Genomic DNA, 13,311 nt, shown 5'->3' on the forward strand with positions numbered 1-13,311 from the left:
AGAGCCCCCCCCCCCCGCCTCATTCAGGGTCCTCACAAGCAGAGGCCCCAGCAAATCTGAAAATTTCTTGTAAAATTCCACCGGGAACCAGTCAGGCCCCGGCGCTCTCCCTGTCTGCATACTTCCCAATGCCTCCACCAGCTCCTCCAACTCGATTGGGACCCCCAAACCCTCCACCCGCTCGTCCCCTACTCTTGGGAACTCCAGCCTATCCAAAAAGCGGTCCATCCCACCTGCTTCCCTGGGGGGCACCGCCCGGTACAGCCCCTCGTAAAAGGATCTGAACACCCCATTGATGTCCTTTCCACCCCGCACCAAGTTCCCTCCTGCATCAGTGGCTCCCCCAATTTCTCTAGCTGCCTCCCGCTTCCAGAGCTGGTGAGCCAACATCGGACTTGCCTTCTCCCCCGTACTCGTGTACCGCCCCCTGCGCCCTCCTCCACTGCGTCTCCGCCTTCCGGGTGGTTAAAATGTCAAATTCCGCTTGGAGATTGCGCCGCTTCCTCAAAAGCCCCTCCTCCGGGGTGTCTGCATACCTCCTATCCACCCTTACCATTTCCTCCACCAGCCTCTCCCTCTCGACCCTATCCCCCCTCTCCCTGTGCGCCCAAATAGATATCAGCTCCCCTCTGACTACTGCCTTCAGCGCTTCCCAAACCACCCCAACTTGCACCTCCCCGTTATCATTGGTTTCTAGATACCCCTCTATACCCCTACAGATCCGCCCGCACACTTCCTCCTCTGCCAAAAGCCCCACATCCAGCCTCCACAGCGGGCGCTGATCCTTCCCCTCTCCCAGCTCCAGATCCACTAAATGTGGGGCATGATCAGAAATGGCTATCGCCGAATGCACTGCCCCCACTACTCTCGGGATTAGTGCCCTGCTAAGCACAGAAAAATCAATCCTGGAGTATGCCTTATGAACATGGGAGAAAAAGGAGAGCTCCCTCCCCCCCCAGCTCCAAAAACCTCCAAGGGTCCCCCCACCCCCCAACCACCTCAAGTGAGCCAAGACCCGGGATCGCTTCACCGGACCATTCAGCCCCCTCACGTTCCATGTGACCAGCCAAAACCGGGGGGGGGGGGGGGGGGCATCCCCCTCCCCCTACGCCGATCAGCCATAGCTCTCCCTCAACCCGCCACACACCCAGGGAACCCCCCAAGCCCGCTCCCCACGGCGACAGACCCCCTCCCAACCCCACCTTCACCATCCATTCCCTCAGTCCCTGCAGCAACAACCCGGTACCCCCCCTTCTTCCTTCCCCCCCAAACACCCCCACGCTAGGGCCCCCCCTAGCTGCGTTACCCCAAACATTGTGCTTCTGTGAGTCAGCTGACTTCTGCTGACCCCGGCTACTCCCGCCATAACCACGACCCCCCCCCCCCCCCCGACGCAACACAGACACCAATCCCTCCCTACCAGCACCGGCTCCGCCCCCAATTCCTCCGGCTCGGGAAGAAAGCCCGCGCTTCCAACCCGAGCCCCGCCCCTCGACCCAACACACAGGAAAAAGACAGACACGTGACCCATCGGGACCCCAAACTACTCCCCAACCCGCCAGTGGACAAAAAAAAAAAAAAAATCACCACAGTAAATAAACAACAGCCCAGAAAACAACCCCGAAAAAAACCAAAAACGAACAGCCAACATCAATCAGCAAACACAGCCAATATAAACAACAGGATACCAAGGAGGGCAAAGCCTCCAAACAAAGTACATTTTTCCCCAGCCCCCCAGTCCTCAGTTCGAGTCCAAGTTCTCTGCCTGGACAAAAGCCCAGGCCTCCACCGGAGAGTCAAAATAGAGCTGGCGGCCCTTGTACGTGACCCAGAGGCGAGCCGGCTGTAGAAGGCCAAACTTCACCCCCTTCCTATGAAGCACTCCCTTTGCTCGATTGAAGCCAGCCCTTCTCTTCGCCACCTCCGCGCTCCAGTCCTGATAAATCCTAACGTCCGTGTTCTCCCACCTGCTGCTCCTCTCCTTCTTCGCCCACCTCAACACGCATTCCCGGTCGACCAAGCGGTGAAAACGGACCAGCACCACCCTGGGCGGTTCGTTCGTCCTCGGCTTCCGCTGCAGCACTCGATGGGCGCCCTCCAGCTCCAGGGGACCACGAAACGACCCCGCACCCATCAGCGAGTTCAACATTAGGACCACATAGGCCCCCAAATCCGAGCCTTCCAGCCCCTCCGAGAGCCCAAAATCCGCAGATTCTTCCGGCGAGAGCGGTTCTCCATCTCCTCCATCCTCGCCAGTCATTTCTTGTGCAGCGCCTCGTGCGATTCCACTTTCACTGCCAGGCCCAAAAGCTCATCCTCATTGTCCGAAGCCTTTTGCTGCAGCTCCCGAATCTCCATGGCCTGGGCCATCTGAGTCGCCACCAGCTTGTCCAGCGAGGCCTTAAAACGGCTCCAAGATCTCAGCTTTAAGCTCCTTGAAGGAGCGCTGAAGCAGCTACTGCTGCTCCCGCGCCCACTGCTGCCACGCTGCTGCTGCTTCCCTGCCCGCTGCCATCTTGCCTTTTCTGCCTCTCGCCTTCCTCTGCTGTAGAGCCGACTTTTGGACTGCTCCACTGCGAGTCCAGTCCATCCGCCAGTCGCTGGGCACACTGGCTGCGTTTCCCCCTGGGGAAAAGTTAAAAAAAGCACCGTTGCGGGCTCTTAAAAGAGCCAGAAAGTCCAAAAAAAGCGGGAGCTGCCGAATGTGCGGCTTAGCTCTGCATCGCCGCCACCGGAAGTCATCTTGGCAGTACATTCTTGAGGTTATCTGGTTGAAGTCCCTGGCCACGATGAACAAGGCCCCCGGGTGTTCTGTTTCATTATTTCTAGCCGTGTACAATTCGTCCAGCACCGCCGTGATGATGGAGGAAGTGAACTCCCGTGGAAGGTAGTACGGGCAGCACTTCACAGTCCCCGCATTCCCCCACAGTCCGGTATTCCTGGTCCAGGGAGCAGTAGGTCAACAGGATCCCCACATCTGAGCACCAGGAGGAGTTGATGAGGAGGCAAACCCCTCCACCCTTTGTGTTGCTTGATGACTCCGTGCAGTCCGTCCGGTGTATTGAGAAGCATTCAGGTTGTATAGCAGAGTCTGGTGAAGCAGGGGTGAGCCACGTATTTGATTCTTTAATAAAAACAGAACGTGCTGAAAGCCGTGGTTACTACTGTTGCCTTAGCGCCAGGGACCCAGGTTCGATTCCAGCCTTGAGTGATTGCCTGTGTGGAGTTTGCACATTCTCCCCGTGTCTGCGTGGGTTTCACCTCCACAGTTCAAAGATGGGCAGGCTGGGTGGATTGGCCACTCTTTTAGGTCAACCAACAAAATCATAGAACTTACAGTGCAGTGGGCCATTCAGGCCATCAAGTCTGCACCAGCCCTTGGAAAGAGCATCCTTTTTAAGCCCATGCATCTACCCTATCCCCGTAACCCCATCTAATCCTTTGGACACCAAGGGGCAGTTTTGCATGGCCAATCTGAAGCAGATGCTCCCAGTGCAGACTTTTTGAGTTGTTGCTGTGGTGGAAAGTGGCTGCTGCTGTTGGTTTGCTGCCTGTTCCCAGTGCTGGTTGCTGCTGGACTGACTGGAGGAAAGAATGGTGAGGAAGGGAGGAGAGGACAACAAGTAGGCGACTTCAACACAAAGGTGGGACCCCCAGTTTCCGGGTTAGCAACCGGAAGGGTGACAGGCCTGTGGAAGTTGTGGAGGCCGAAGGGGCCATTACCCCCCGCAATAGCTGACTCTGGACGGCCCCAGCATATGTGAAGTGGCCATCGAGGCACGCCCACCCCAATGCAGACTTTGTTTGACTAGATTGGAAAAACAATCTAGGTTGGAAAAGTTAGGGAAGAGCAAGGTGGAAAAATCTACTCTCCCTCTAGGAAGGTATGCGGAGGAACGAGGAAAGGAAGGGAAGAGAGTGCGGCACAGGAGGGTGGGGCATCGTAGATGGATTGGTGCCTGAAGTAGGAGACTCCTGTGAAGCCGAAGGGTGGGAGGATAGGTGAGCACAAGCAGATCTTCAGCCTGCGAGAGGGCCAGCAAAGACAGTTCGTGCTCCCACCCTAGGTCAACCACCAATGTAAAAAGGCGGTTTTGCGAGGTCGTCTGCCCGAGGAGGGCTCAGTAAAAACAGTCCGTGCTCCCACCCTGGAACGACCACCCGCTGGAATCTGACCACCTCCCTGCAGAGAGAAGCCGCTGGTGTATGGGGTCTTCAAGCCGGGAGGTGCTCAGCAAACACAGTTGACTGGATTCCTCCGTCCCAGAACCAGCACACATGATGGAAAATGAAGGCTTCTTCCTTGCTGAAGGCAGATGTTGATGATTGGGTGAACCAAGCCAGGCCGGCCGCTCAGCCCAGGAGGGGCCCAGCAAACAAGCAGTCCAAAGGGCTCTGTTCCCACCTCAGAGCTGAAGTTGTCTTCTTCTTCTCCTTCTCTCCTCTCCCCTTCCTTCCCTCACCACTCCTTCCTCCAGGCAGTTCAGCAGCAACCAACAATGGAAATAGGCAGCAAACTGAGCAACACCAGCAGAGAGCAGCAGCAGCCCCTCTCCACCATAGCAACACCCTCAACTCCATAGTCTGCACTGGGAGTGCCTGCTTCGATTGCCCCTTAGTGTCCAAAGGTTACCTGGCGGTTACAGGGACAGGGTAAGGTAGTGGGCCTAGGTAGGGTGCTCTTTTGGAGGATTGGGGGCACACTTGATGAACTGAATGGCCTCCTTCTGTGTTGTAGGGACTAGAAGTCAGCGTGTCAGGCAGTATTTGTGGCAAACGAAAGAGTCTGCAAAGGCTGAACAAGGTACTCACTTAAGGTCAGTCGGGGATGACCTTGTCAGCAATACCCACATTCCATGAAGGAATACAAAAACTGGTTAGAATTGATTGAAGACAAGATCACAGTTGTCAGGCAGCACGGTGGCACAGTGGTTAGCATTGCTGCCTACGGCACTGAGGACCCGGGTTCGAATCCCGGCCCTGGGTCACTGTCCGTGTGGAGTTTGCACATTCGCCCCATGTCTGTGTGGGTGTCAGCCCCACAACCCAAAGATGTGCAGGGTAGGTGGATCGGCCATGCTAAATTGCAACATAATAAGCATAGCACCCCCAAGACCGTAACAACGCATATATCGAGCCCCCCCCCCCACACCCGGTAAACAACAAAAGAACTTTGAAAATAAAATAAATTAAATAAACATAGTCAACACCCCCCCCCCCCCCCCCCCCCCCCCGGGTTGCTGCTGCTGCTGACCTAGTTCCCCATCGTTGAGCCAGAAAATCAAGGAAAGGCTGCCACTGCCTAAAGAACCCTTGTACCGATCCTCTCCGGGCAAATTTGACCTTCTCCAGCTTAATAAAACCCGCCATGTCATTGATCCAGGTCTCCACGCTTGGGGGTCTCGCATCCTTCCACTGTAGCAAGATCCTCCGCCGGGCTACTAGGGACGCAAAGGCCAAAACACCGGCCTCTCTCGCCTCCTGCACTCCCGGCTCCACCGCAACCCCAGAAATCGAGAGTCCCCAGCATGGCTTGACCCTGGATCCTACCACCCTCGACACTGTCCTCGCCACCCCCTTCCAGAACTCCTCCAGTGCCGGGCATGCCCAGAACATATGGGCATGGTTCGCTGGACTCCCCGAACACCTGACACACCTACCTTCGCCCCCAAAGAACCTACTCACCCTAGTCCCGGACATATGGGCCCAGTGCAGCACCTTGAATTGGATGAGGCTAAGCCGCGCACATGAGGAGGAAGAGTTAACCCTCTCCAGGGCATCTGCCCATGTCCCATCCTCTATCTGTTCCCCCATCCCACTTAGCCTTTAGCTCCTCGACTGACGCCTCCTCCACCTCCTACATCACCTTGTAGATATCAGATACCTTCCCATCCCCGACCCCCGAAAGCACCCTGTCCCTCACCCCCCTCGCGGGCAGCAAAGGGAATCCCTCCACCTGCCGCCTAGCAAATGCCTTTACCTGCAGGTACCTGAACATGTTCCCTGAGGGGAACTCAAATTTCTACTCCAACTCCCCCAGGCTCGCAAACCTCCCGTCAACAAACAGGTCCCGTAGCTTTCTGATGCCCGCTCTGTGCCACCCCAGGAACCTCCCATCAATGTTCCCCGGGACGAACCGATGGTTCCCCCTTAGCGGAGCCTCCATCGAGCCCCCCACTTCCCCCCTATGTCGCCTCCACTGCACCGAAATCTTGAAGGTAGCCGCCACCAGCGGACTCGTGGGATACCTCGTAGGAGGGAGCGGCAACGGCGCCTTTACCAGGGCCCCCAGGCTTGTGCCTCCACAGGACGCCATCTCCAACCTTTTCCATGCTGCCCCCTCCCCCTCCATCACCCACTTGCGCAACATCAACACATTGGCCACCTAATAATACCCCGAGAGGTTGGGTAACGCCAGCCCCCCACCATCTCTGCCCCGCTCCAAGAAGACCCTTTTCACCCTTGGGGTCCCATGCGCCCAAACAAAGCTCATGATGCTGCTCGTCACCCTCCTAAAAAAGGCCCTAGGGATAAGGATGGGCAGGCACTGAAAAAGGAACAAGAACCGTCATTTTGACGGACTGCACTCTACCCGCCAGCGATAGCGGTACCGTTTCCCACCTTTTAAATTCCTCCTTCATCTGCTCCACAAGCCTGGTAAAATTAAGCTTGTGGAGAGTCCCCCAACTCCTGGCCACCTGCACCCCCAGGTACCTAAAACTCTTCACTGCCCTCTTAAACGGGAGCCTACCAACTCCCTCCTCCTGATCACCCGGGTGCACTACAAACACCTCGCTCTTACCCAGATTCAGCTTATAGCCTGAGAAGCCCCCAAACTCAGCCAACAGCTCCATCACCCCCGCATTCCCCTCACTGGGTCCGCCACATACAGCAGCAGGTCGTCCGCATACAGCGATACCCGATGTTCCTCCCCACCCCGCACCAGACCCCTCCACCTCCCCAACTCCCTCAACGCCATAGCCAGAGGTTCAATTGCCAGTGCAAAAAGCAAGGGGGACATTGGGCACCCCTGCCTGGTCCCACGGTAGAGCCTGAAGTACTCTGACCTCCTTCCATTAGTAGCTACACTCGCCATCGGGGCCTCATAAAGCAACCTCACCCATTTGATGAACCCCTCCCCAAATCCAATCCTCTCCAGCACCTCCCACAGGTACCCCCACTCAACTCTATCAAAGGCCTTCTCTGCATCTAGCGCCACCACTATCTCCGCCTCCCCTTCAACCACCGGCATCATAACATTTAACAATCTCTGCACATTCGTGTTAAGCTGTCTTCCCTTGACAAATCCTGTCTGATCCTCATGTATCACCCCTGGCACACAGTCCTCTACCCTGGTGGCCAGGATCTTCGCCAGCAACTTAGCGTCCACATTGAGGAGCGAGATTGGCCTGTATGATCCACACTGCAGGGGGTCCTTATCCCGCTTCAGGATCAAAGAAATCAGCGCCCATGACATCGTCGAAGGCAAAGCCCCCCCCCCAATGCCTTATTGAAGGCCCGCACCAACAGGGGGCCCACCAGGTCTGCATACTTTTTATAAAATTCCATCGGGAACCCAGCCGGCCCCGGCGTCTTCCCTGACTGATTTTGACCAATCCCCCTGACTAGCTTCTCCAACTCAATCGGCACCCCCAGCCCCTCCTGCGCCTTTGGGAAACGTAGACTGTTCAGAAAGCTCTCCACCGCACCCCCCCCCCCCCCCCCTCCCCCACCGGTGGCTCCGGTGTCCCTAAAGACCCCGTTCACCTCTGCCCCCTTCCGCACCACATTCCCACCCTTACCCATCACTCCACCAATTTCCCTAGCCGCATCCCACCTGCGGAGCTGATGCGCCAGCATCCTGCTCGCCTTCTCCCCATACTCAAACCGCGCCTTGCGCCTTCCACCACTGTGTCTCCGCCTTTCTGGTGGTCAGCAAGTCAAACTTGGCCTGCAAGCTACGCCGTTCCCCCAACAATCCCTCCTCCGGGGCCTCCGCGTACCTCCTATCCACATCTAGGAGCTCCCCCACCAGTCTCTCCCTCCTTTCCCTGTGGGCCCGGATGGAAATCAGCTCCCCCCGGATAACTGCCTTCAGAGCCTCCCAAACCATCCCCACCCGGACCTCCCCCGTATCGTTGGTCTCAAGGTACCCCTCAATACTTCCCCGGACCCTCCTACACACCTCCTCATCAGCCAGCAACCCCACGTCCAGACGCCAGAGCGGGCGCTGGTCCCGCACCACCCCCATCTCCAGATCGACCCAGTGCGGAGCATGGTCTGAAATTGCTATGGCCGAATACTCGGCCTCCTCCACCCTCGGGATCAATCCCCTGCTCAGATCGAAAAAAATCTATTCGGGAGTAAACCCTATGCACATGGGAGAAAAAGGTCTAACATATTAACATACAGAATTGCTTATGCATATTACACTCGCCATCCAAGATTAAATAAAACTTAGTTCAGTTGGTAGCATAGTTTCTGAACCAGAAACATTGTAGTTTGAAATAACACTCCCAGATTTGAACACAGAACCAAAGCAGAGCTGCTGTCAATGATGCAGTCCCTTGGATGTATAAAAAAGGACCTGTTTGAATAGGTTGACCAACATTCCTTTCGTAAACAGCACAGCCAATTGATCATCCAAATTTCTGCTCCCCATATCCTATGCTGCACTAAGTTCCACTTATCCATCATTGCTTTTCTATGTTGGTTCTGTTCCCTGGTTTCCAATATAATTAACATTTTAATACATCATGGTCTCAGCCTTCTACAATCCCTTTCAGTCATAAAACATGTCCCAAATCTGGAGAAGAGAATTCCAGTGTAAAGACATCCTGGGAAAACCTTTTGAATCGGTGACAATTGTAGGCAAAATATATATATATATACACACATACATATAGTAATGTGTGTCTGTTGCAGTAGTTATTAAAACAATTTATGTTAAGGCATCCTATGTCTGCTAAAGCTGTGAGTAAAGGATCAACAGCAAGGCCGGCTATGTCATTCATGGGAGGGGCTGGGTCTGGTTTTGAGTTTCGTTTTCAGCAGTCCTGCTGTTTTGTTTTTACTTTCATTTAGCTATGCTCTGGGTTCGGAGGAAAGGAAGCCTATTTCTCAGACTGACTGCTGAAAGCTCTCCCAAGTACTTTGTGAATAAATCTGTGAGCCAGAGTGCTAACTGTACAGTATTAATAAGCGCATTTGACCCGTGTGTGTGGATTTTGCTTAACTGAATGTTTAGAAGTAGATGGGAAAATAAGTTCAAAGACCTTTTTTTTGCAAGAACTGTTTAACTGTCAATTGAAAAGCTGTTTTCTATGATGCTAATGTGTTAAGAATAAAGTTTGTTTTAATATAAGACACCTGGTCAGTGGAATTAGTCCTGCAGTGAAGAATCCTTTCCTCGTGGTTTAAAAATTAAGTGTTTGGGGTTCCTATCTGGCTACCTAACCAATGGTGGGATCTGGCCCAGGATGTTAACAATGGGTGATTTGTACTAAGTATAAACACCAGCACAGACTAGGTGGACCGAATGGCCTGTTTCTCTGCTGTATACTGGATGTAAAATTCTGCATACCTTACATTGGACCCTTGCTCATTGTACCTCTCCTTAATGGTCTTCCATTTCACAATTCCACCCTCTCTTCCCAGGATTATATTATTTGCTTTTAGTCACCCATCCCTTCATCTCCTTTTGCTCAGACTCCATTCTGTCTGATCATGTCAATCCCACATGAACACTACATTTTGTTGCTTTGACAGTCATCCAGACTCGAAACGCTAACTCCCTTTTTCTCTGCTCAGATGCTGTCAGACCTGCTGAGATTGTCCAGCATTTTCTGTTTTTGTTTCAAAGTCCAGCATCCGTAGTAATTTGTTTTTAGCTACATTTTGTTGGGTCTTTAAAAGCATAAATGACATCATTAATCAACAGAAATGAACACTTAAGTAATTCACTTGTCAACACTTCGGGCTACCCAGAGAAGTGATCCAAGACACTACAAGAACTTGCTGTTTTCTTTTTTTTTTAAAAACAGGCATTGTGTATTGCATGGATACCAGACAATGGGACCAGGACATGGATGTGATTATTCCACAATGCAAGAGGGGTTTGTCTTTGCCATTGCCCAACAGTACTAACAAGAGCTTTGAAGAAAGTTATCCACCTGGCCTTTCACCCTAGAATGTTACACTTCAGTGGTTTCATTTCTCCAGGCACTGATATACATGCCCCACCCTCCAGCAGTTGCCACCAAGTCATGTTTTCCTCATAGGCATCCGTTTTAAGTGGGAACAAAATAACAAGTCAGCTTACATTGTGCCAACCAACTGTCCTAATGTTCTAGACATCCAAGTACAATGTCATTCATCTCCAAAGGAGGAGTTTCAGCTAAGATGTGGACTCGTCTCTCACACCTCTTCATATCACTTATGAATCACACTACATCCATTTTTGGAATACCCTCAAAGAGGTCAAACATAATTGCAGACTCATGGGAGACATCTGGCCTGTGACCAACCAAAATGGAGACAGCACCAAGATTTCATCAGGAACAAGCAGAGACAAAGTTGAGGCAATGGAAGCACACAAACGCCCAAATAATCCATCCATCTAACCCTTCAAGCCCCACTTTCCTCACCTGTGGCAGCCATAGATCTCACACTGGACTTAGCCATCAACCTGGAGTAGAAGCAAATCCTGATAGATTCCAAGGGATCATTTAAGGCGACACTAGTAGACCAATATCTGGGCAATTGTTGGCAGCATCATCAGCAGTACGTGTAGAGGGGTTATCGGATTCAGGTTATGAAGATTTACAACTAGTCTCAGACTCCATATTACTTAACGGCAATAAACTTGAACAAATTAGTGCCCCACAGATGAAAGGGTTAATTTGAAGGTCCATTCATCGGGGTTGGTGCACTTGTTTGCTAACTGGTCACACGTTATATAAATGAAATTCACCAGCACTCTACTAATTAGGCTTATTAGATGAGCATCTCATGAAAAAAAAGTATTTATATCCTACTTTCCCTATGGATTTCTCAGTAAAGTCTAATCCTGAATCCATGAAGGGCTGCAATATAATCCAACAAATATCCATCTCATTTATCTGATACTTAAAATATATAAAAAGGTCTTGTTCACTCTTCCAGATAGCAGCGACCAATAGTGACCAAGGAAAGCAGCTTTAAATAAGATTAAAAAAGACACAAACACCACTTACTATTTCTCAGTGTACTTTATTATCCTGTTTTCTACAGCTGAAAGCCCACAGGACAGCAACAGGTAGCACTGAGGAATGATCAGAATTCCCCATCAGTACGATCTCCAAAGTACAAAATAAAGGCATGAAAAGGCCCAGACCTTTCCCAGTATGCAATTATTAACTGGATAAAACACCCTTTTGCCAGTGTAAATACACGGTGCCTCTACTCTCAGCCTGCAGTGAAGTGGCATGAACTACACCAAACTGTATTCACCTTCTGACACTAAGGCACATATCCAATACCCTGTATACAGTTGTTACATTATTGTGTGGAAGTATAGTTATTTCAGCAATCACATAATGTAAGACTAAGTACAAGTTGTGCTGGGGAATGTTTTGACACTTCTTAAATTCAGACTTTGTTGGAAAAATATGCCACTTTTGTTTTACAAGTGTCTCCGGTTTAGTTTACTTTTGATACCAAGAGCAGCGAGACATCAATACCACAATTTTTCTTTATTTTCCTAATCAAATAAAAGCAAAGAACCAAGCAGTTTGAATGGCATCCTATATGCCTACTTTCAATATGAAATTTGATTTTTTTTCCTCCAAACTCTTTAGAAATCCAAAGCATGACCTGAATACAATTAATAAATCTTTGGCACTCTACGTTGTTTCAGCTGCTACAGTACAAATTGTGGAGGGGAAAGGGGTTCCAAAGTGCTATCCGGCAGATTAGGGCATGATGCATTTCCATTTTGATTTCTTGAACCTTTTCAAATCCCTCTGCATCATTTACACTTTTCACAGTTTTATTTCTCTTTACAGGGGAAGAAAGGCTTCTTTTTCTTTTTAAAGAGATAGTATCCTTCATGATGTGAAGAAAAAGCGACAAGCCCTCAGCCAATTATGACCAAATGGCCATCGAGTCAAAAATACCTGGTAGGCAAAGAAGGTGGTGTGACAATGGTGGCAAGATGCAACAGTGGGGATATAGTTGCCACCATGACCATGTAGCACTATTTAAGGTCATTCTTGAACATTTATGTCACTGGCCACCACATTTGCTTGACCACGATCCCTTTGTTAGCCTACATGCGCTGAATTTAGAGGTATGGAAAAAACACCTAAACACACCATTTATCTATCTATCCCAGCGTTCTTGTAAAACACAACGCATCGTTATTTTTCAAAGCAAATGGCAGTAACACTGCTAAAAATAGGCCACCTTTCGTTAAAGGTCTATACAAAATTTGTTGCATTTTAGAGAAACTATATGGATATTTTCAAAAATAGTTGGAATAGGTTAAATGGCATGTTGCTTGATCTGATTCAATGGTTTAAAATACAGCCAATGCAAGCTATTTAAAAAGGGGATACCATCTCCTTAAACTAGGCTGAAGACTAACTAAAGCTTCGCACAAGGAAGCTCTGAACATTCATCAGTGTTTCCCAATAAGAGCAACTCTCATTCAATTCTTTTGTGCTGCTTCAGTAGATTCAACTCTTTAATGCAAATGCTAACCAAGTAAATTGTAATGTATCTGAAGTAGAGAAAGTGTATGCCTTCTCACTCACACACACTCATCCCTGACCAAGAACCTCAACCTCATTATTCATGCACGAATTTCCACGTAGTACGATTACATCAGCCAGGCTGAGGATCCAATTTTCCTCCCAGCAGCAATGTTCATAATCCTTTTGAATTTATTTTCTAAAACGCTCCCGCTGTTTGACAGAAGGGGATTTCTTCTCGTTCTTGTTGCAGGTTACGTTGGCCTCTTTTGTTTCGGCGTTCAGTCCAGGATACTGCTGGATCAGGTGGTGTGATGCAAACCTCACTCACTCATTCTCACATTCTCAAACATTCAACATCCTTGCACACTCCTCACTTCTGTTCCAAAGATTTGAGAATTCCAGTGGGGTCTCAGGTGTCTTCCTTATCCCAATGCTGTCAGAAATCTGTAACAAAAGACATGGGTTGACAATTCTCCAGTACAGCTGTCAAAACCAAGATGCTGTAGTTCAACAGTGCCATCTAGTTCAAATCAAGTCCTACTTAAAACAAATTTGATCACCTGCATTAAAAAACAAC

The 13,311-nt window shown here is 50.5% G+C and overlaps 1 protein-coding gene across 1 annotated transcript in view; it reads right to left on the minus strand.

Annotated features, from left to right (window-relative positions):
* Positions 1-11,230: 11,230 nt before the first annotated feature.
* kpnb1 (karyopherin (importin) beta 1) overlaps positions 11,231-13,311 on the minus strand; it is a 61,345-nt gene continuing 59,264 nt past the window's right edge. Inside the window, exon 22 of the mRNA XM_038778533.1 lies at positions 11,231-13,178. Coding sequence (XP_038634461.1) covers position 13,178 — 1 coding nt within the window. The 3' untranslated portion in view covers positions 11,231-13,177. The remainder of the gene's footprint in view (positions 13,179-13,311) is intronic.

Source organism: Scyliorhinus canicula, chromosome 19 (genome assembly GCF_902713615.1).
Source record: "Scyliorhinus canicula chromosome 19, sScyCan1.1, whole genome shotgun sequence".
NCBI classification, from domain to species: Eukaryota; Metazoa; Chordata; class Chondrichthyes; order Carcharhiniformes; family Scyliorhinidae; genus Scyliorhinus; species Scyliorhinus canicula.